Below are 21,935 nucleotides of genomic sequence, written 5' to 3' on the forward strand. Positions count from 1 at the left end.
AATCAGTTTGGAAAAGGCTAATGAGCGATCGAACTCACATCCCTGTTTTCCCTCTGGCAGATCACTACAGTCCGATCCCTGGAGTCTCCATCTTACTCAACACTGTTGATGGTCAAAGGCAGTGGTTCCTTGCCTTGAAGGGGTCTCCCAGTTAAAATAAGGTTAGTATAAGCCAACACTGGGAGAAAATGTGCCAAAGCAGCGACGGGTCAGAGGTTCCACTCCTCCATAAACAGCAGTAAAAAATGTCTGACAGATGCCTCCAGCACACTGAGCTTATCCATCAGAGATGTGGTATGAAATCAGAAAATTAGAAGTAAACTGACCCAAAAAAATTCATTCAGTTACTTTTAGGATTACGCATGAACTGAAATATCTATACATTAGCTGAGGCTTTAATACATGACAATATGCACCATGTATTCTATTACACTGGACATGTGGCTCACTGGTAGGAAGAGTGAATACAAAATAAAAGATGATGTGGAATTTTAATCTAATGTGAAGTTGCTCTAAAGTTTGACTCCAAAACTCCATATTTGTGAAGGAGCCTTACCTGTCAACTAATTTATTTTCATCAATAAACCATCAACACTTGGAGGATGAGACTGGCAGGAAGTGCTTTGGAGATTTAGTGCAGTGATAAAAAAAAAACAAAAAATGCTCCACATATTTTATCTATGAATTTGCTGAGCTCTGCTGTGAAAGTGATTGTAAGCTTGATGATGGACCAACATTTTGCTCCAATTGACCTGAGTCATCCTGTGTAATGCCAAAAGCAGGTCCCCAAAACACTGACACACACAAACACAAAGGAGCACACACGGTGCATGAACGACAAAGTTCAGCTGGTCATTATAATTTGGCAAATAAATTAGAACCTTCTGAACAGTGGGCGCAAGAAAAGAAACAAAAAACGGGCGATATTCTGAGTTTGAAGTTGGGGAAATTGTGTTCTGTATCTCAGGCTTATAACCGTGCTCTCGACGGCAAGTCGCAGAGAAGAATTTGAAAGAAGGTGAGGAAAGAGAGGGGAGGAGGAGCGGATCAAAGACTGTGACTGTCACCGAAAGAAGAAGAAAGAAAAAAAAAAAACGCAAGCATATTCCGGATATATTCTCTGCGGTGCTGGAATATGCTTGGTACTCACAAATCCAGACGTGTTTGGTGCACGCACACGCACACTCACAGACACACACACAGAAACACCGACCAGGCTTAAAATAGGACAAAAAAATATTTCCCTGCCGAAATGAAAAATAATAAACTATGTAATAAAATTAGCACAGTGGAGTTTGGCGGGCGTCCAGTTTTGCAGCAGAGGAATGTGTTAAAATCAACACTGTTGGACTGAATGACTTCACTTTGAGACGAATGAGTGCAGAAAGGAAGACAAGACAGTAGAGGAGAAAAGCAAAGGGAAAGATGGAGGGTAAGCTGTGGAGGAGATAACAGTCCATGTCTGTGTTCTCCACTCCTTTCAAACCTTTATGCAAAAAATAAAAAAAGGGGAAGGGGGGGGTTGCATTTGTATTCAAAGAGAGAGCCCACTCCACCCTCCTTTTTCTCTCTCTCCCCTCTCTCTGCTGTGTACATTAAAAGCCAAGTAGAAGCAGGTGTCAGCCAATTAAATATATACACTTTCCTGGCTTTTATTCTGCTGCACTCTTACTTAACATCTATGAATGGCGCCCTCTTAACTCCTTTCAATTCACATTCAAAGCAGGTTTTATTGGCACAACTGATGTGTAACAACTAATTGTGCAATGGGAGCCCACCCCACCGCATCTCCTCCGTGAAAGAGACTTTGTTAACACGACCAAACTGTTCAGACAGAGCACGAGTCACGCTGCCAGTAAAGACTAACGCTGCATGAGCAATATCTGAATCTCAGCGTTCAGTTCTCCCTTTTTGCTCTCTCGCTTCTCCTCTGTCGCTGGCTGATTCTCTGGATGTGGAGGGAAGGTGGGGGGGGGCAAGATGCAAGACGTTGGAAGAAGCCGCAGCTCTGTCATGTTTTCATTAAAAAGCCACGCTTCACTGTCTAATCCAGACTGCTGTCCTCTTTCCTAACCAATTCTGACTGCTTACCTCATCTTTCAATCATGCCCTCCCTGCCCTGCCCCTCGCCACTGTGTCGTACGCCGACTCACCGTGAGCGCAGAGGATGTTAGAAAGTTGAGGGGACGGAGGTGAGGAGCAGACAAAGGTGGAGGCTGAGAAGAGGTGGAGAAAAAGAGGGATGAGACAGAGCAGACAGAGCAGGGTCCGGTTTCCACTGCGATGGGACCACGTCTCTTCTGCTTCACTTGACTGCTCTGTCCCAATTTGCCCTGTGTGACTTTAAACAGTAAACACTGGGGGAAGGGATGATGTGGAGGGGTGCTTGTGGGGGGGGGCTATCGAGAGGCCTGAATGGACAGTCGGGGATGTGCATAAAACCGATCATATGCAAAAGATGTCATTTGTGTAGATATAACTCAACGCAATGCTGCAGAGACGCCATGTTCCCCTCCATAAACCCATCCTAACCAGACAGGCTGACGATGCTGCATAAAGCTAAATGGACCATCTCAGATAGAGGGAGCGCTGAGGAGATTAAGCATCGGTAGAAGCATCAGAGGAAACGAGGGATGGAGGGGAAGAGGGTGGGAGGATAGCAGAGAAATGGGGAGAGATGTAGAAATAGGACTCCATTATTCATGACGTGTGTTTCATGTGCTTGGTGACATCTGGGACAGCAGTGATAATGAGAGTCCCGGGAGAAAGAAACCACATACACACACACATCCCGATGCACCACACCATACTGAAGTGTGCCACCACGGTCCAAACACCTACCCTCCACTGGATATCCCATTAACTATTATTGAACTGTTTACTGCATGTGGATGAAGGCTTAAACGCTGAAGCAACTCTGTTCTTTCAAAAAAAATCACGCAGTAAAAGTCAACATCCAGCAGCAAAAAACACGCTCGCCCCTGCACCTTGTTTTTATTTAGCAGCAGATAAGAGACAGAGTTGGATATATGGTGTGTGTCTGCCATCATATGAGTGTGTTGTGTTTGTGTGTGTGTGTGTGTGTGTGTGATGCAGTGTACTCCAGCTTAGCCCATGGCCCGGGGCAGTGAGCTGCATTAGCGGCACTGAGTGAGCTGCCTGGTCCCTCCCTATTAGAGTGCTGGTGGCAGAGGAGTGTCACTGCCCAGCATGAAGAGAGAGAGGGGGAGAGAGAGAGAGAGAGAGAGAGAGAGAGAGAGAGAGAGAGAGAGAGAGAGAGAGAGAGAGAGAGAGCTTACAGCTTAACTGCTACACACACACACACACAAGCACATTTACAGTGTTTACCAGAAAGGACAGGACAGCACGCCATAAATAGACTCAGAAAGCATCAAATATCACAATCTCGCATTTAACAAAATTAAACTGCAAAACTCATCATCATCACCAACACTAGAGGCTTCAGTTCACGGATTCTTTCCTCAAAGCTAGAGCAGGTTATGTATTTTAGAAGCATTTCCTTGTATTTGTTAAAATTCTCTTTACATCCCAACGTCAAACAACAAATCTTGTATCTGTGGCTGTCGCATTAGTCCGTCCAGTCGTTTCCTTCATCCATTCTGCTTGCATGAAATGATTGGATGGCCTACCTGCCTGTCTACCTACGTCCCTGTGCTCACTCTGCCCGTGCACTCATTGTAAGACCAGAGTCTTCCACAAGGCAAGGCAGATATGTTGTTGAAGGTATATCAAGCTAGTGGCACAAGAATGGCAGAGAAGGATCAGCCAAAATGTCCAAATGCTAGCCTGCTAGCCTGACAAAATCTATCTTACTCTTGCTGGTTTCTCCAGATTTACCGCTTTGTGAAATACATGGCTGTGTAAATAATATTTTTACATGGGCTCAGGAACACGTTGTGGGTAAACACAGTTTGTTTGGGAATGATTGCATTCTGTTTTTTATTTCACACCGTGTCCCAGTCAGGGCTGCATTTGCCCATCATCATCATCATCATCATCAATCTGCAGCGCTAGAGCAGCAAAGAGGATAATGAAGTAAGAAGCATCAGTAAAATTCTTATTTTAATCAAATCAAAATGTTATGAAAATAATAATGCTAATAACCTAATAACCTATTTATTTGGAACATTCCACAGTTTTCCCAGTCTTTTGCTGCTCCTGTCCCAACTTGTTTGAAATATGTTGCTACATCAAATTCAGCATTAGTACAAAAAACCCCACTGTACTGTATTCAGTTGAATATAGATTAAAAAGGATTTGCAAATCATCAATGATTACTGGGTTTCTTTTAAGTTGTACAGAGCATTCCAGCTTTTTTGGAATTGGGGTTATATTATGTTATTGATCCACAAAGAAAACAGTGACAGCTATTTGCTCTGTGTCATCCTTATTGCATATACAACATGCTGAATTGTTTGAAGTCTTAACAATGTTTTACTGGAGAGAGAAACAGAGAAAGCAAACAACCCATGCTGTAATCATGTTGAATTATTGACTTGCTTACACATTACATTTACTATGCTCATCCTCATCCACAAACCACAGCCGAGAAACATCACAACCTTTCCCTCCGACTTTCCCGTCACTTTAACCCCAAAGCAGCATTTCTACTCCGCTCACCTCCCTCACCTTCCCGCCCACTGCTGTCAATCATGGCCCGCGATGTTGATCTGGCCTTTATGTGTGTTTGGATCAATAGGTCTGATTGAGAGGTCATGTAGGAACATGGCACTTGGATGACCACCAGGGATCCATTTGATCCCTGATCATGTCTCCTCACGGTCCCCAGACGACCAGCTGCATTCACAGAAACACCGTAAAAAAGAAACCTCTCTAATCACTCAATACCAGAATAAATGACAGTATGGAGTGTATCTATTTTGGACTGAATTAACAATGTCTGATTTTGGCACACACTTTCAGTTTTGGGTTATTACACTTTATCTTTTCTTATCTAAAAATCAAACACATTATATATTTAGTCAGAATTATTGGATTCTTTTAGTTTATAATATTTTTATGTCGACTAGGTGCAATAATCCAATAATAGCTGATGGACATTTGGAGGTCAATATAAATGAAGACATTCTAGGACAGGATCAGGGAGAAAATCGCTGCCTTTCAGAGAGACAGAAATGAAGCTGAAGGAGGAAATCAGAACCAAACTTCTTGCTACGGCTGCTAAGTAAATAAGTATTTCCTTAAATACAGTTTCTTCGTAAAGCCTGCTGTAATCTCCTCGCACTAATCCCTCTCTCGCTAGCCTAAACAAAAGAGAAGAAGAAAGCGGGAGGAAAGGGGTAAAACCTCTTTACTCAAATCCTATTTCTTAACCCAATCCAGGCCACATAAACCTTCCAGCTCTTCCACTCTAAGCCTTGACACAAGCCTTCCTGCTTTCACTTTCCTTCACGGCTCTGGATGTGGCTACAAGTGCAAATGAACAACTATCCTTTACAGAGTCAGTGCAGAAGAAATCATCCGGTTACCCTCATCTGATGAAATATTAAAAATAAAAATCCCACTGATGAGAGTGTGGTGACTGGAGCAGCAGCCAGTAAATTGATAAAATAAATATAACTTTCATGCATCAGTACATGTGTTTTAATTGTCCTGCTGAAATGTAATATGACCAGTTAAGGTGACTGCACTGTTCGCTGATTAGTTGGCTGAACTTTGTCGTTGTTTGTTGTTGCTGTTGCTCTGTCCAAAGATGTTTATTGATGATTGAAATATGAGTACATAAAGGTCAGTAAAAGACGACAGTTTTTGTACACTTTAATAATTATATGGCTATATAATTATATATCATTGTTCAGCCCAGGAGTTTGTCTGTAAAGCCCTTTTAACTAGTACACATCCTTTAACACTATATACTCACAAGTTGCAGTGTTGATAATGTCTTTAAATTACTGCCAAACTCCTCAAGATAACCTTTCACAATAATATAATAATGATGCTAAACTTTATTTTGATCTCACTTTTCTTAACAAAGCTACAGAGTGCTTTCCAAGCATAGAAAAAAAGAAAAAAAGTTCAAACTAATCCAACAAATCATCGTGTTTTTTTCCAGTTTCTAACAGCTCTGTCTTATTTTAGCCAGTTTGTGCTGACAGACTTTGTTGCAGCAATAATGTTTGTCTTCCCAGATCTCAGCAATTACTTTGGCGAGCGCCATGTTATCATAACCAATAGAAATAATGGCAAAAGCTGAAACGCTGTTTTAATAAACTGTAATCATCTCTTAAACCACACGATTGGAAATGTGTAAATCCAAACCAGACTTCCAAAACTCTCTCTCTCCCCCTCGGTTGTCGTATTCTCACACAGCCGGGCTTGAAGGGTGAGATAGTGGCCAGATTTCTGTCAGAGTGATGTGCTCGCAGGGGCTTTCCCATCTCTCCCTCTTACACTGATTGACACTGATACACTGATGCACTGTAAACATGCTCATACTGCATGTGTGTGCGTGTACGAGAGTGAGTGTGTTTGATGGAGACACAAAGGGGAAAAAAGGCAGGGAGAGCAGCGGCAGCAGCGGCAGAGTGTGTACATTTCTGTGTTTTGTGCATGTGAGCAGGCGTGTGTAGTAGTGTGTAAATAGTCAATAATAGCCGACACTTGTCAGCCCTCTGCTCTGTACACACAAAGCCTGTGGTTGAGCCATTGTTGAACTCCGCCTCTCCACGCCAGCCCCCTCCCCAACTGGGCCTCTCAAGCAGAGATAATTATGCCTATTGTGCCCCTTGCACACATAGACGACACACGTGCACACACACACACACACAGGCACACGCATGCACGCGCGCGCACACACACACACACACACACACTTGTTTGTGCTAATTTACACACCCACCCACGTGCCTACTCAACCTAACTGAGTAAAAGATGGCTGCCAGCACCCCATCTGCTCCTGCCCAGCTCTGAGTCACTCTCAGCTCACTGGGGTAAATGTGAGAGGGGCAAAAATATCAAAGACAGTTGAAGAAGACCTGAGAAAGGTGAACAACCTGCAGAAGTGTTACTCGCTTATTTAGCTGCATTGGAAACTGGATCTGATCTCTGTAAACTGAGCACATTTTCATGCTGTTTTGTCAATTCTTAGGCAGCTTTTGCAAGAAGCATTCGGTGTTACGGCATATGTTGGCGTGTGTATGTACATAATAGTAGCACCATCAGCCGCGTGATTTAGCCCTTAACATTGCCCACTAACCCCCATGGCCCGCTGCGTGCCATGTGGGACAGAGGCAGGAGCAGAGGAGGGAGAGGTGAGGGAGGGATAGTGTGAGACTGGAGGGTGGGGGTGACAGAGGGCGACAGTCGATGGGGTTCTGTTCAATGAGCCCTGGGGATGCCACGTGCTCCCTGGCCTCCTCTGTCACACCACATCCTTCTGCGCCCTGGCAGCCCAAGCACAACAACAGGACAGAGCGGAGCACAGCGCAGCCTTAATGTATCCCGAGTTAATGTTTAATGAGAGCTCCATATTCCGGCAGGTTCATGCAAAATCTGAAAATGGCTTTATTGTGTTACTTTTGAGGGGGATGTGTGTGCGTGTAGGCTTGTACATTTGTACTCTGTAGAAGCAAGTGTGTGTGTGTAAGACCAGTGTTTACAAGAGTGTGCGCTGTCCCAGACAAGTGTATCTATTAATGTATTCCTGCTCTGAGTGCACAAGCACAGATTTACAAACAGATATCGTGTCCTAACACGCCACTGCTCTCCATGAGGTCCCTCTGCCTTTGTCACCTCTCTCCTCCCTGCACCTGTGAGGAGCCTTATGACATTAACTTTTTAATTACTGAGAAGAAAAGCTGCAGCAGTATGTGCAGGAGTGAATAAAGGGGTAATACGCATACCATTGTATCAGAACTGTCAAATACATTATTGGAGCCATTCATTAATGTACATTTGGTCCACACTGGTCCAAACCTTCCTATCAACCATGTAGCGGACTAGATTTGTCTGAACCATGATGTGCTGTGAACTATTCATGGATTGTGACTTTAAACTTTATTATAAACCATCACTAAGAAGCTAAATATTGCCATTAGCTTTAAATATTTCATCATATGCTTCCCCTGAGCTTTGCTTTCAAATTCTAGTTTCTGTTTATTTACTGTTCAGTTTGTGGCAAATTATTTTTTTGAATTAAAAATACAATGAATTGGCACCTATTTTGATGATGTATTGGCAAAAATTTGGGATCGAGCTTCTGAAATGTGATCATTTGACACTTTTCTCTGTTTATGACTTCAAACTGAATATCTTTGGGTTTTGGACTGTCATTTGGACATTTGACAGTGTACGTTTGGGCTGTGGGAAATTATAAAGAATAATAATATTTCACATTTTTTTAGAAGAATGTATTGGTTAATCGATAAAACTATTAATAATTAATAGTTATGATGTCACTGGATGGAGCGCCACTCAATTCGTTATTAAACTCAAGTCACTCTGCAAACTAATCACCTGAAATACTTGCTTATCCCACAAATTGCTCAACCCAACTGTAATTTTCCAGGTGTTCCCTATTAACCCTTATGTGTGTGCGTGCACGTGTGCATGCTTGTGTATTGTTGAACCGCTTGACTTCCAGCAGGGACCCCAGGGGCAGAGGATTGATCTGTAATGTAGCCTGTAAGTGACCCCGCCACCCGGTGACACCCATTAGGATCCAAGTTCACATTAAGACCCGATAACTCAGCATTTACACAGTGGCAGGCTCAACACAGGTTACATCCACCTTACTTTCAACAACAGGGACTAAGCCAGGCTACTGTCTGTTTAATGATAGACTAAATCAATGGTCTACATGCATGCCAAGCACATCTGTCCAATCTTATTCTACCTCATAGACCGAGAGGATGAGAGAAGAAAAATGATACACAGACTATTGAGAATGAGTGGGTGAAGCATTGATGACGAGTGTGAGAAGAGTTTCTCAATCTTGTTTTATTCTAATCTCATCAATGTTGTAATTCTTCCCTTCCATTGTTGCTTTTCGGCACTGGGTTTTATGGCCATGTGTATCAAATTACTGTGCAAACACATAAACAAGACCAAACTGTGTGGCAGGTGGATGAGATGGAGCATGGTTGGGCATCTTCTGTGGACCACCACGTGGCCGCAGCCATCTGCTGGTCCAGTCTCTATTCATCGGAGACACTCATTAGCTTTCTGCTGGTTAGACTAACGGCCCTGATCTGCAGGCTGAACCCTCTCTGTGTCCCACTGTTGTTTTCATTCCCGTCCACAAACCCTCCATTTCTCTGTCTCCACTCCAGCTCTCCTCCTTCAGATCACTGCTCAGACTAGCAGGCCTCCATTGTCTCATGAGGGTCACACACACACACACACACACGCACACACACACACACACACACACACACACACACACACACACACACACACACACACACACACACACACACACACACACACAAAGCTTAACTACAGGGATGGCATGGGACAGGGAAGTGAGAGGGAAATAGGTCAGTCTGCCTGCCCCCCTCCCCTCTTAAACCCCCTCACTGTCCTGGCTGGACAGGAAAGTGGGGCAGGCAAGGGGACAGGCGCACACACACACACACACACACACACACACACACACACACACACACACACACACACACACACACACACACACACACACACACACACACACAGCTCCAGATGGAGAACATGTGTGTTTGACAAAATGGAACCTGTTGGGGTTCAGAGGGCATGGCTGCCTTGTGTTATGTCATCAACTCAACCTTCAGACCGGTATGTGAGCGTGCTGCTGATCAGAGTCTGCACATTATGATTCCTCTGTGTAGACGCACGAGGATGAAGTAAAGATGAAGCGGATGATTTAGATTCACTTTTTCTTGCTTTAATTCAAAGGAAAGCGGGCAGCCTGGTCACTTTGTTAATCTTACTTTGTATTCAGATGATGGGGAATCAGAGAGGAGAGACAAACAACTCTGGTGGCCCAAATGTTGCTTTGAAGGTAGATGACTTGAATGCATCAGAGCTCAAACAGAAGCCAATTAAAATCAGAGTGTAAACAACATCTATGTATCAAAACTAATGGAGGAGCTCACTTTTTGCATCTCCAACGCTTAGCCTTTGTGTAGACACCATTCTATTTTTTACTTTTATGTTGCAGCAATGCGACTTGCCAATCACAGCCCACCCTCAAGTACAGCATTATTTTTGAGATTCAAAGAAAGTTCAGTGATGGTTGAGTGCTTTGGCTTGCTATTTGCAGTGGATTTCAGCAGTCATTGTCCCTCTTTGTCAATACAATACCATATAACATTCATGGTGCAGCATTTCTTACTACAGAGACAGCTCATTTGAACAAAATAAAAGGCATGCAATTCAGTTTTCAGCATGTGATGTATAGCTCTCTTTGCTGTACGATCAACCCTTTCTTCTAACCAGTGCATGCTGGGAAACGCTCTTGACCCTAAACAGGACCCTAAAATGATCGTATGGATGTTTTTGTGTGTGTGCACCTTTACACACTCACTCACTCAAAATCAACCGCATCGCCTCCTGCTGTGTTTCTTATGGCGAGCGTAAGAAATAGTGACAGGAAAGACAGGCAACCATCCACTCCCTCGCATGAAGACAGCTTTCAGTCACAAAATCAATTTTAATATTCACATCTTCATTAGACCTATCCAGACAGTCCTTTGCTGGCCGAGCAGGGTGGAGAGAGAGCTAGAAAGAGGGTTCGACTGGTGATGTTAGAGTAACTCACAGAGATAGTTAACAGAGGAGCTGGAGCTCACAATCAATAATATTTCCCATTAGACTGCGTATATAACAACGTGTATCTACTGTATATGGCCTGTCATGGTGTGTGTGTGCATGTTTGCATATTTTCTGTGCATGTATGTGAGAGTGCGCTGACAATATCCAGAGTACAAAATGCTCTGCAGACCTGTTTCAAAGCGAGGTCATGTCGCAGATGAGTGAGTGCGCTGATTGGCTGTAAGGATGATGAGGTCGGGGTCAAGGTCGAACGCAAACACGCTGCGAGTGCTTGTTGTGTTTGTGTGTGATTCTGTTGTAGGCGAACCAACGGCAAGTTCAGTGAGCAGCTCATCATGTTCAACATCTGATCCTCACACTCACTGCTCATCAACTGACCTATATACCCCTAATTACACACAGCAGCCTCATGACGGAATACAGCAACACCCCATATGTAAAAACCATAAATGCACACACAGCGGACTGGCACATCCAGACCAGATCAACTGTGTTTATGTTGAGGAATCATAGGAGGTCATGTTCTCACCGTGAACCAAACACCATGGGAAGTCTTAATCTGGGTAGGTTTACAATGTAATTCAATAACAAACAAGAAGAAAAATTGAATTTGATTTAATAATCCTGCAATGCATACATTTCCTGTATTTAGCTAATGAAAATGAGGAGTCGCATGTAGAAAAAAAAAAATAGGAATGACATCTAATCAAGGTGAATTTGAAAAAATGATTTTTGTGAGTGTTTGTAGCCAAAATGAAGTCAAAATCTTTCAGCCACTGAAGACAAAAAATGTAACACAGAGAACAAGTACAGGAAAATGCTGTAATACTGTACATGAAAACAGAAAATGAACTGAAAAAAAAAAGCCCACATCGAAATGTCTGAAAATAACACAGTCCAGCAACCTTGGTGCATGTGTGTGTGTGTGTGTGTGTGTGTGTGTGTGTGTGTGTGTGTGTGTGTGTGTGTGTGTGTGTGTGTGTGTGTGTGACACAGTGTCTGTGTGTTTTGCATACATATAATATAAAACGCCATCTGCCAGGACCTGAGGCCGTTCTTGCCCTACTACCCTCCTTGCTTCTCCTCCCTTGGTTCATTTTTCTCCTCTATCTCTCATCCCTCTCTCCTACATTGTTATTGCAGGGAAATAATCATACTGCATCTCAAACATGCACTGCACGACACACACACGTATAATCACACGATAAAATACTCATAATGTGTTCACATACAAGAGACAAAAGGACTGAACACTACATTTCTCTTTCTCTTGCACACGCTGACACACACAAATGAGGTTAATGAAGATGAATGTGGGGGGCACAGTCCTATTGACATCCTGTGTCTCTAATTGTGGCCCTGTTCTTCAAGGACATGGTGGTAAAGACAAGCAGGGAGAGGACAGAAATGGATCTGATGAGGAGAAACTGTGGAATACTCATGCAACTTGGAGGAGAGTCTGTTTAATGCAGAGTCAGTCACAATTATTGACATTAGGCGAGGAAACTATGTGATCAGATGTAAAAGCAGTGACAGCAGAGAGAGAAATGATGATGAAAACAGGACGAAGACGAAGGAGAGAGAGGGAGGAGACACGAGCAGTGAGGAAGGAGGGAGGAGGAGGAGGAGGAGGGTGGGTGACCACCAGATCAGTGATCCAGAACAGTGAGCAGACAGAAGACACGAGTTAAGAGTTCAGTCAAACATAGAGCACAGCGGTGCACTGTCCTCACTCACAAACACACACACACACACACACACACACACACACACACACACAGAAGATAAAGACATACCTAAATCGTAAGAAATAAAACAGCCTGCCTGGATAATCCACATTCATTCATTTGATGTCCTACCTGGGACGATGGAAACTGTGTCTCTCTCCCAGGACACGACGCTGACGTACTCCTGCACGGCGGCGGGGATGAGGCACTTGAACACAGCTACGTTTCCCCGCATCGAGCGCTGGTCCGCCACCCGCACAGTGTAGGGCTCCCTGAAAACTACAAAACGCACACAACACGCTGAGATAGCTGATATCTCGAGATTTAAAAGGCACGATTACTTCCTTTTGACTGAGCAGCTGAGGTGTGTTGACCCATGATCGTCTAAATGTCATTTGAGAAGCTTTTCCAGCCAGGCGCAAAGACAATTCAGGATTTTTTTGTTATAAAAGAGGTCAAATGTAAAGCTATTGATTATCTACACAACATATCCTCCATCATCTATCTAGAATATGTGTTGACAATAGATGGACATCACGGTGAGCTCGTTTTTAATCACGTAGTAGGTCAGCATGTGTCCTGTTCTGAGATGGAAACAATAATCTACTCGTGTTTACATCATCAAAAACAACACATTAACACTCCAGAGCAAAAACACCCTTTCATCAATTACCACAGCACTCCACTTTGATTCATTGGAAATTACTGGCCTACTCTTGTGTATTGTTTGAACTCTTCTAATCCTACCTCTGCTTTCACCATAAATGGCGCAAGCCGCCATTAAGCTGGATAATCATGGAAATTATTTTCTAGCTTTGCCATGACATCACCATGAAACACTGTTTTTGTACCGAGCTTCACAAGGAGCAGAGCGAGTTGGACATTCAAAGTAAACTGAAGGGTTGTCGGTGCTTCAGTTTATGCAGGTTCATGCAATATTTTACACTCTGTTGAATGAGCAGGGACTCATTAGCAAAATCACATGAAAGCTAGGACGTATCCGAAGGTTGCTAAGAAACTGGTTCGGAATCCCTTCCCTGGTAACAGACAAGATGACAGCATGCATACATTCCTGCTGCAAGAGGGAAACACATGCAAGTGCATGTTAATTTACATCTTCTTTGAACAGCTAAGTTAAATCAAACAGATCGGTCAAATTCATTTCAAATCATATTGAATGAACCACAGCTGATGTAAATTTGCTTAGAAATTGTTGAAAGGTGATTCCAATGCATTATTGCTCAGTGGCAGGGCGAGTGCAACACCACATCCACAAGACCCAACCCCAAAACAAAGCGTCCGCATCCTGTCTGACCATAACCTATGCACCAGAGCTGCCGGGGCCCCGACAGAGGCCGCTGGCTGCAGGATGTTTGGTTCATGCTAATCCCTCGTCTCCTGAGGCCAGGCTTAGGGGTCATGTGGGAATGAAGGCAGCAACCGGCTGGCATGCAGCTCAGGGTCCTGGCTCAAATCCTCAACTTGGCGCTAGTATTAGTATTAGAATGAATATGAGTATTAGTTCAGGTCGGTGTTGGGAGGCAGAATATGAAAACAGATGTTGATGGCAGGAGGGAAGGGGGAGGGGCCGACTGGCCTGAATGAATGAAGGGAAGGGGGGGGGGCACAATAGCTGCAGTGTAACTATCATCCAGCTGCAGCTTTGTTCCAGCTGTAACTGTCTGCTTGGTAAAATTCTTCTTGGTGTATCCTTGCCGGTTCGAGAGCTGCAGGAACCCAAACCCCCAGACGTACTATTTTACTTTAGATGAGGTCTCACTTATTAAAGCAGCCTCGCGCGGTCCAATCAATGGAAAGCACCAGTTCAGTTTGTTAATGAGAGATAATTAAAGAAGTGTGCTGTGGCTATATTTAGACTGGCACAAGAGGACAGTTTGAAGAACGAGCAAGTAGGGAGGAGAAGGAGGACAGGAAAGAGAACATGATGGCAACAGAGGCAGCTTTTGGTCAAAATGTCCAAAAATAGACTGCCTATAACATCTACTAAGGTTGATTGATTTTGATTTTTTTTACTGCAACTGACTCCTGAAAATAATTAATTGATTTATTCTGTGATTACTGAAAAGAGGCCTGAGATATTTTTATATGTGTGGTAACAGCATATTCCAAACCTATTAAAAGTAACTCTAAATGCCCCTGTTTTAGGTTAGCATGCATAGCTGTAAGAAATGGTGATAAGGTCACTGACACTTAAAACTGTATCACCTTATCACTTGGTGTTGAATTACTTTTCACACCTTGCAAAGCCTTAAAAAGCATTGCTTGGAAAATATCAAAGTGGCTGTCAAGTTCCCGGTGGCCTTTATTGTGCCGTCCTTTTAAGAAGTGAAGGACTGTCAGTGAGGAGGAGCCGGTAATGTGATATGAGCTATTGTCACACTTTTTCCTTCTCATCTGATCTGGTTATATCATCAAAAAAAAAAAAAAATCACATTGGAGTTGCTACTTAACTCCAAGTGCTACAGAGGATGTATGATTTCATCCTACCAGATGGTGCCGTGCTGTAGATGGAGTTGAAGGGGTTATGTCGGTATAAAGTGCAGCGGTTCATCACCAGCTCAGTCAAATAGGTGGGAGCGAAGGCTGAGGCCTGGTGTAGTATGTGATGCAGATGTTCTCTCTGTAGACTGTGTTCTAGGTCAATCTGTGTTCAGGTCGAGACGGGCTATTTTAGGGCAGGTGAATCTCTGTGTGGGTTGGGCTTTTTGCAGCTGCCAATCACATCTGCTCTACTTTATGCTTTCACAACTGCCTCTTTTTTGCTCCAATCCTCATCACATTAGCCTTTTGCTCCCAAACCCATCTTTTATCTCACTCTTTAAGATTTGTCAGCGCTTTGTTGCTTTTAGTTCCCTTTGCGACTGCGGTCCCAACTCACCGGCTTTGATGCGGATGTTGGGGCTGCGGATCTTGCCGGCTTGGTTCTCGGCAGTGCAGAAGTAGTCGTTGTCGTGGATGTAGCTGTTGTAGGCGGAGGGCGAGAAGGGGTACAGTTGTAGGGTGCCATTGGCGTGCACGTGTCGGATGTGGGGCACGTCGTAGATGTCATCGCCAGTGGCCAGGTACCAGCGCAGTATGGCACTGGGGGTGCCCCCTGCTGGACAGGGCAGGGACACCCCCACAGAGCTGGAGTAGGTTACCCTCTGCAGGGAGGCATTCACAAAGTACAGCCTGGTAGAGCCCACATCCTCACTGTGTACTGCAAGGGCAAAGAGACAACAACATCACTTAACAGGCTGAGGGAGAGGTCAGAGGTCAGCGATGAGCACCTGTTATGCGCCATTAACAAAAGTATGAATATAAGCTAACAGGATTCCACTGCTATTGATTTAAATCACATAAATGGGCAAAAATGGAAAGAGCGGGAATGTCCTTCAAATGTGTGGCAAATAATCATAACAAATGTATGTCAAATGTCCAGCTGCAAACATCAGTCATGTGATCCAGAAAGCCAGGGATTTGGGCTAAAGCCTGTGATGGTTTAGGTGGATAGGAGGGGGGAGGAGCCTGTTACCTCTGTACAGTGAGTGCACACACACACAAGCAAAGACAGAGAGAGGGGACACGCTGATAGGTTATGTGATTGGAATTTCTATGCCAGACGCAGAGATTTAAGTCTATTTAATCTCCTTACATATTTAACACACGCACACACACATGCGCGCACACACTCACAAACACACACGTAGAGGAATGTTCTTCATTGGCACTCATATTAAACACATACAGCTCGAGCAGAGAAAGGAGAGTGGCAAGAGGAAGGGGGGTCTCAAATTTGGGGTCATTATAAAATAGATTTGAAGAGAAAGGGGGGAACACTGATGATGGACAGATGTGGATGTTAACCACCACTGGTTCTGAATTATATCATCTAACACACACCATCCCACCAAATGTTCACCCTGTTAATGTGAAGTTCAGCACAGAAAGTCTGTAAAGCATCATGGACGACGCTAACAGACACTGAAAGATGGAGGATTTTGATCCAAATTGGATCAAATCAGCATTCAGCGTACTGTGGGAGTTTTTTCTTTTTCTGTGTTTTTTTTTTTATTTTATTTTTTTTACAAAAGATATGATTTTTCATCTGTATTTCTTGCCTATTAAGTACTGTTTATTTTCAAAACAACGTCAATATTTCTATGAAATACGAGCAATTTTCAGTAGTAGAATCTAGTTTCAGTATATTGCTATTACATTTTGATTGTTTAAAATGACCTTTAATCAGTTAATGTTAAATCATTACATTTGATAATGTCATGAAGTCTTACTTTTGACAGAGTTTCAGGTTGTGGTCACATCAGATTTTTTGTGAGATGGTCTTTCTTCTTCTCCACTTAATCCTTACTAACGATCATTAGTTAATTTCATTAAGTGTTTGTTGAGCAGTTACAAAACAAGTCTTATGATTTCTTCTATCCTGGACACATTTTGTAAAAACTTGCATGGGACGAGACAGCTGAAGGTCTGGGATTCAGATGTACTAGAAAACATGGCCAATGTGTCATCCTTCAGCACAACTGTAGGCAAAATATCCTCAAAAATAGATCTAAAGATTGGACGGAGAAGTTAATACACTATGTGTTTATGATATAAACACTAGGGCTGCAAATAATGATTATTTTCCTCATCAATTAATCTAATTAATCATTTTGGTCTATAAAATATCAGAAAATAGTGAAAAATGCCCCTCAGAATTTCCCAAAGTCCAAGGTGATGTTAAATTGCTTGTTTTGTCTGATCAACAGACCAAAACTCAAAGATATTCAATTTATTATCACATAAGGAAAAGAAAAGCAGCAGATTTTCAGAATTTAGCGGGTACAATTTGGGAATATTTGGCTTTTAAGCTCCATTATGTTAACAGTTAATCAATTATCCAAATAGCTGGCTGTTATCTTTCTGTCGTTTGACTAATTGATTAATTGACTAATGGTTTCAGCTCTAAAACACCCACATTTAAAAAAAAAAAATCCAGATCCAGTCCAGATCATCTGTCGTCTGGCTTGCTAATTGTCATACTCACTTGAAATGGCAGCATGTAACGTGCATACACCAATCCCAGCTGCTCCCTGCCGACACTCAGTGTACAGAAACATTCTGGTGTTCTGTGACAGAAGTTTCAGTACTTTCAGTACTACTTCAGCAGTGAGCAGTAAGTTTGTGACACTGTTGCAGAGAATCACAAAGTCCATCAGATTTGACACTGAGAGCTGAGAGAAAAAAGAAAACCTTTGAGAGTATTTAAACCAAACACGACAAATCAGGAGAGAAAGCAAATATTGTATCTGACCACAACTCAAACGTTTCGACTTTGTTCAAGCTGCATCTTTAGCGAGGCATGGTTTTAAGCTATGGCTGATGTAAATGGAAAAACATGAACAAATAAAGCCTGGCAGAATCAATCATCACCATCAACAGTGTCACTGAGCCGATACTAAGCTCAGAGCACCAGATCGAAGGTATCTGCTCCATCCAGGACGCTTTGTTAATAATTGCATCTTCCTTTCAAAGAAGTGCTCCTTTCCCTAGTAGACTACAGATTGATAAAACTGGGCAAAATGTTACAGATGGTATATGAAAATGTGTCTGGCAGTCCGGTGGTGGGCTGCAAAAACCAGGTCAGACTCCCTCCCCTCTGCAGATTACTGATAATGGCCCCTGAGCATAAAGCCCATATTAAAGATTGCAATATCTATAATCTCCCAATGGGGGGACAGGACTAAAGTGGAGGAGTGAGGGGGTCACCCTGAGAGCTCGGGGGGGCTGGGCAGCAGGAGAACCTCTCATACAGTAGATTATATGGCCCGGGGGCCTGGGCACTGGGGGGCTGGGGAGCACTGGGACTGATGGAGCGGGAAGTGCAATAGAAAGGGGATCAGAGCAAACTCCCACCACTCAGAGCCTGTCAAAACCAGGCGAACCACACATGCACTCACCCAACACACACACACATGCATACACATTAACACATACTCCAAAAGCAGCTCTGAGCCCTCAGTCACACTGGGAGGGGGCAGAGTGGGTTGCCATGGTGGCGCTGGCACTTGAAAGCTGTGACTGAATAAGAAACAATGCAACAATTTAACCTAACAACAGTGACCCACTGAAGAGTCTAAATTTAGAAACTTCAAGTCAACAAACTCCAAATTCTGTCTCACTGTCTCAAATATTTACAGGTTTCCCCAAAAAAGGATGCTGAAGTTAGCAAATATGTTTAAAAGATGCAGAGGTCAAAACAGAAGAAGCTGCCTACATGGGATGTGTCCATGTGGAGTTCAATCACTCAAACAGACCAATGTAACATGTTCTTAAAAGGGTCAGTTCACCTCAAAACCAAAAATAAAAAATGTCCCCTAATCTGTAGCGCTATTTATCCATCTAGATTGTTCTGGTATGAGTTGCCGAGTTCTGGAGATAATGGGTGTAGACGCACGCTTCTTGCATAACTACATCCGCTCTGTGCATCCCCTCACGGATGAGAGGCTCGTGCAGTGACAGCGTGGGACGTAAACATTAATGGCGTCCTCATTGGCCGAGCTGGTTTCTTATAAACTAGTCTCCACCAGCTAGCAGTGTCAGACTAAAGTCAGGGGAGATGCATGCCTCCTTCTGTGCAGTGATACAGTTGGCAGCAGTAGTTCATTCAAAAGAAAATAGTTCCTACATGAAACTGCTCACAACAAAGGCTGTGGATTATCTTGAGTCATGATTTGTGGACAGAGACATTGCTGTTGAGTAACACAAGCTGCAAGTCAAGTGCAGGCATCTATAGCCAATACCTCCAGAACTCAGCAGCTTGCGACAAAACAATCTAGATGGATAACCAGCACCACTGGTAAGAGGAAAAAATGCAATTTTGATTTTGGGGTGAACTTTCCCTTTAAGTTTTAATTCGTGGTTAAATTAAACCACTGAGCCATCATCGACCACCAGCCACTACAGCGAGCCTACAGCAGGTAAAGGTTAGTATTTTTCCACCTCCCTGCATTCATCACATAGCAGATGCTGTTTGTCAATGAGTGTTTTTTCATTGGTCAAATAACTTAATTGAATCAATATATTGTTATTGACACATTGTGGTCACACTAAATTAACAAAACCAACGAATTTGAACACTAGAGACGGTCCCTTCATTATTGGCTTTATCAATTAATCTGTCATTTTTGTCAATGAACTGATCAGTCGGTTAGAAATCACAAGTTCTCAGAGTCCAAGGTGAGGTCTTCCCATGTTTTTTTTGTCCAACCAGCAGTCCAAAATCCAAAGATATTCTGCTTATAATGATATAAAACTGAGAGAAGGGGCAATTCCTCCAATGAAAGATTTTTTTTCTTGAAAATGACTCCACAGTCAAAATTAGTGGTGATCAATTTTCCGTTGATTGATGATTTGATGAATTAATTGTTTCAGTTCTACATGAATTTATATTGAAACGCAATGAAACGCGCAAGTGGGCTTCAACACTTTGAGACAACTCTATCCCGCACATTCATTTCAGTGACACCACCTTTCTCAGCGATGCATGTCCACAAAGATCAAACAGCTGCGTGCGGACAGTCGGTACCCTGATAGCAGCATTGACCGCAGCTGTGGGGTTCCTGTGTTGCTGCTGCTGCAGCTCACCTGCACCCAGGAGGCTTCATCAACCTCGTTCAAGCAGCCCTCACTGGAAGGTGTTGGAGCACTGACGGCGCTGCTGGAGTTAAAGCTTAGGCTGTCAGAGTCGCAGCCACTATTTTATACATCCTGCCAGAGAGCCATGCATGAATATGTATGTCAGGCAGAGGCAGAAGTCATAACCTATGCAAGGTTTCATCATGCATAATGCAGCTGATCTACGCCTCTCCAGGATGTGTGTGTGCACAGGAGTGCGCGTGCACGCACACACACACGGCTCCCACAACTGTATTGAGATGAGGAGGTAAACAAACTCCAGACCCCCTGTCCCCAACACCATGTACTTCCTCTTCCTCTCTCATCCACCTCCTTCTCTCCATTTCTTTCTTACGGCGAAACAATTTTCACATCATTTCATCTTCCCTGGATTTAGTGATCTGTGCTAAAGGTCAAAAGTAGGATTCGACAAGACTTGCACATCAGCCATGTGAACTGTCACAAATCTCGCCCTCATCTTCTTGCTATTTTGGAAACAGCTTCATTTCCAACCAGGCTGTAACTCCTGTGTTCACCCCCTCCCTGTCCTGCCATCTCTCCACCACTCATGCCTCAGGTGTTTTTGGGACAGAAAGTTGTGAACTGTGTTTTTTTTTTTTTTTTTTTTTTTTTTTTTTTACAAGGGGGCATGAGGATTGAAACTGCGCCGAGACATAAAGCAGCAGAGGAGGAAGTGGGTGGAGATGCACTAAGAAGGGGTGTGAATTGAATATTGGTGTGGATGCAGGGGGATGAAGATAGGTGTAATCTTATGGATAATCCTCAGGGGTCTGGCATAAGTAGGTGGTTGGTGGGTGGAGAAGTGGAGGGGTGGTGGCGGTGGTGGTGGGGGGGTTGTTGGGATTACATCTAATCAACAATGGGGTATCACTGCTCCCCACCTACTGTCTTTCTGTCCCCAACAATCTGCTCCCCATCGACCCCCCCAGCACCCCCACCCCCAGCCTGTGCTGTGTCAGTAAAAAAAAAAGTGTGCTACTTCAGCAGTCCCCTGGGACCTGCTCCCCCTCACATCAAAGCAGCCAGTTTCTCTCTTAATGTGAATATCAAATCTGTGGATCACAAGTCCCAGCACAGTCTGCATAAACTGCCCCTCCCCCAACCTTTAATTCTGCCTAGTGATGAGGGAGAGAGAGGGAGGGGAGTTACTGCGAGAGGAAGCGATGGAGGGAGGGAGAGATGGAGAGAGAGATGGAGATAGAGAGAGAGAGATCCAACAAAAACAACTACTTGCTTCAGAGATTTGACATTTGCTGAATGCACCCTCCCTCTGAAAATGTGCAGCTCCAGCATCCAATAAAATTTGGAGGAGGTCTGGCTCAATTTAGCATCAGTGTGCTGATACTCAGAGTTGTTGGTGGAAAAAGAAAAAACATTTTTTCCTGTCGATGGTGTTCGCTCGCATCTTCTGCTGTTGTTTTAAATGATGTGTTCTTAGTCGTAATCTCGTTGGGATTCCTAATAGATTTACGGACGAATGGGAGAGCAGGGATGCCAGTGACAGAGCTGTGACATATCCTATTGGTGAGCTGGGAAGTGCAATGAGCTTCGTTTCCCCGCTGACAGTCTTGCACCAGCCCGCTTTACCCACCACTTGGCAACAACATTGATCAAAATTTAAGTGCAGATATTTCCCGTTTTTGAATTTGTGAAGGATAACCGTCATTTGTGCTGCTGAATTATATTGAACTGCTGGTTTTTAGAGTTGAAAGTGTAGCG

At 43.5% G+C, this 21,935-nt stretch overlaps 1 protein-coding gene across 3 annotated transcripts in view; it reads right to left on the reverse strand.

The window, feature by feature from the left end:
- Nucleotides 1–21,935, reverse strand: part of LOC139344661 (cell adhesion molecule DSCAML1-like) — a 51,387-nt gene that overhangs the window by 26,435 nt on the left and 3,017 nt on the right. For all 3 annotated transcript variants that reach the window (XM_070982984.1, XM_070982985.1, XM_070982987.1), the window contains exons 2-3: nucleotides 15,418–15,738; nucleotides 12,651–12,797 (exon numbers count right to left, since the gene is read on the reverse strand). In XM_070982984.1, the coding sequence (XP_070839085.1) occupies nucleotides 12,651–12,797; nucleotides 15,418–15,738 (468 nt within the window). The remainder of the gene's footprint in view (nucleotides 1–12,650; nucleotides 12,798–15,417; nucleotides 15,739–21,935) is intronic.

Source organism: Chaetodon trifascialis, chromosome 16 (genome assembly GCF_039877785.1).
Source record: "Chaetodon trifascialis isolate fChaTrf1 chromosome 16, fChaTrf1.hap1, whole genome shotgun sequence".
In the NCBI taxonomy this organism is placed as follows: domain Eukaryota; kingdom Metazoa; phylum Chordata; class Actinopteri; order Chaetodontiformes; family Chaetodontidae; genus Chaetodon; species Chaetodon trifascialis.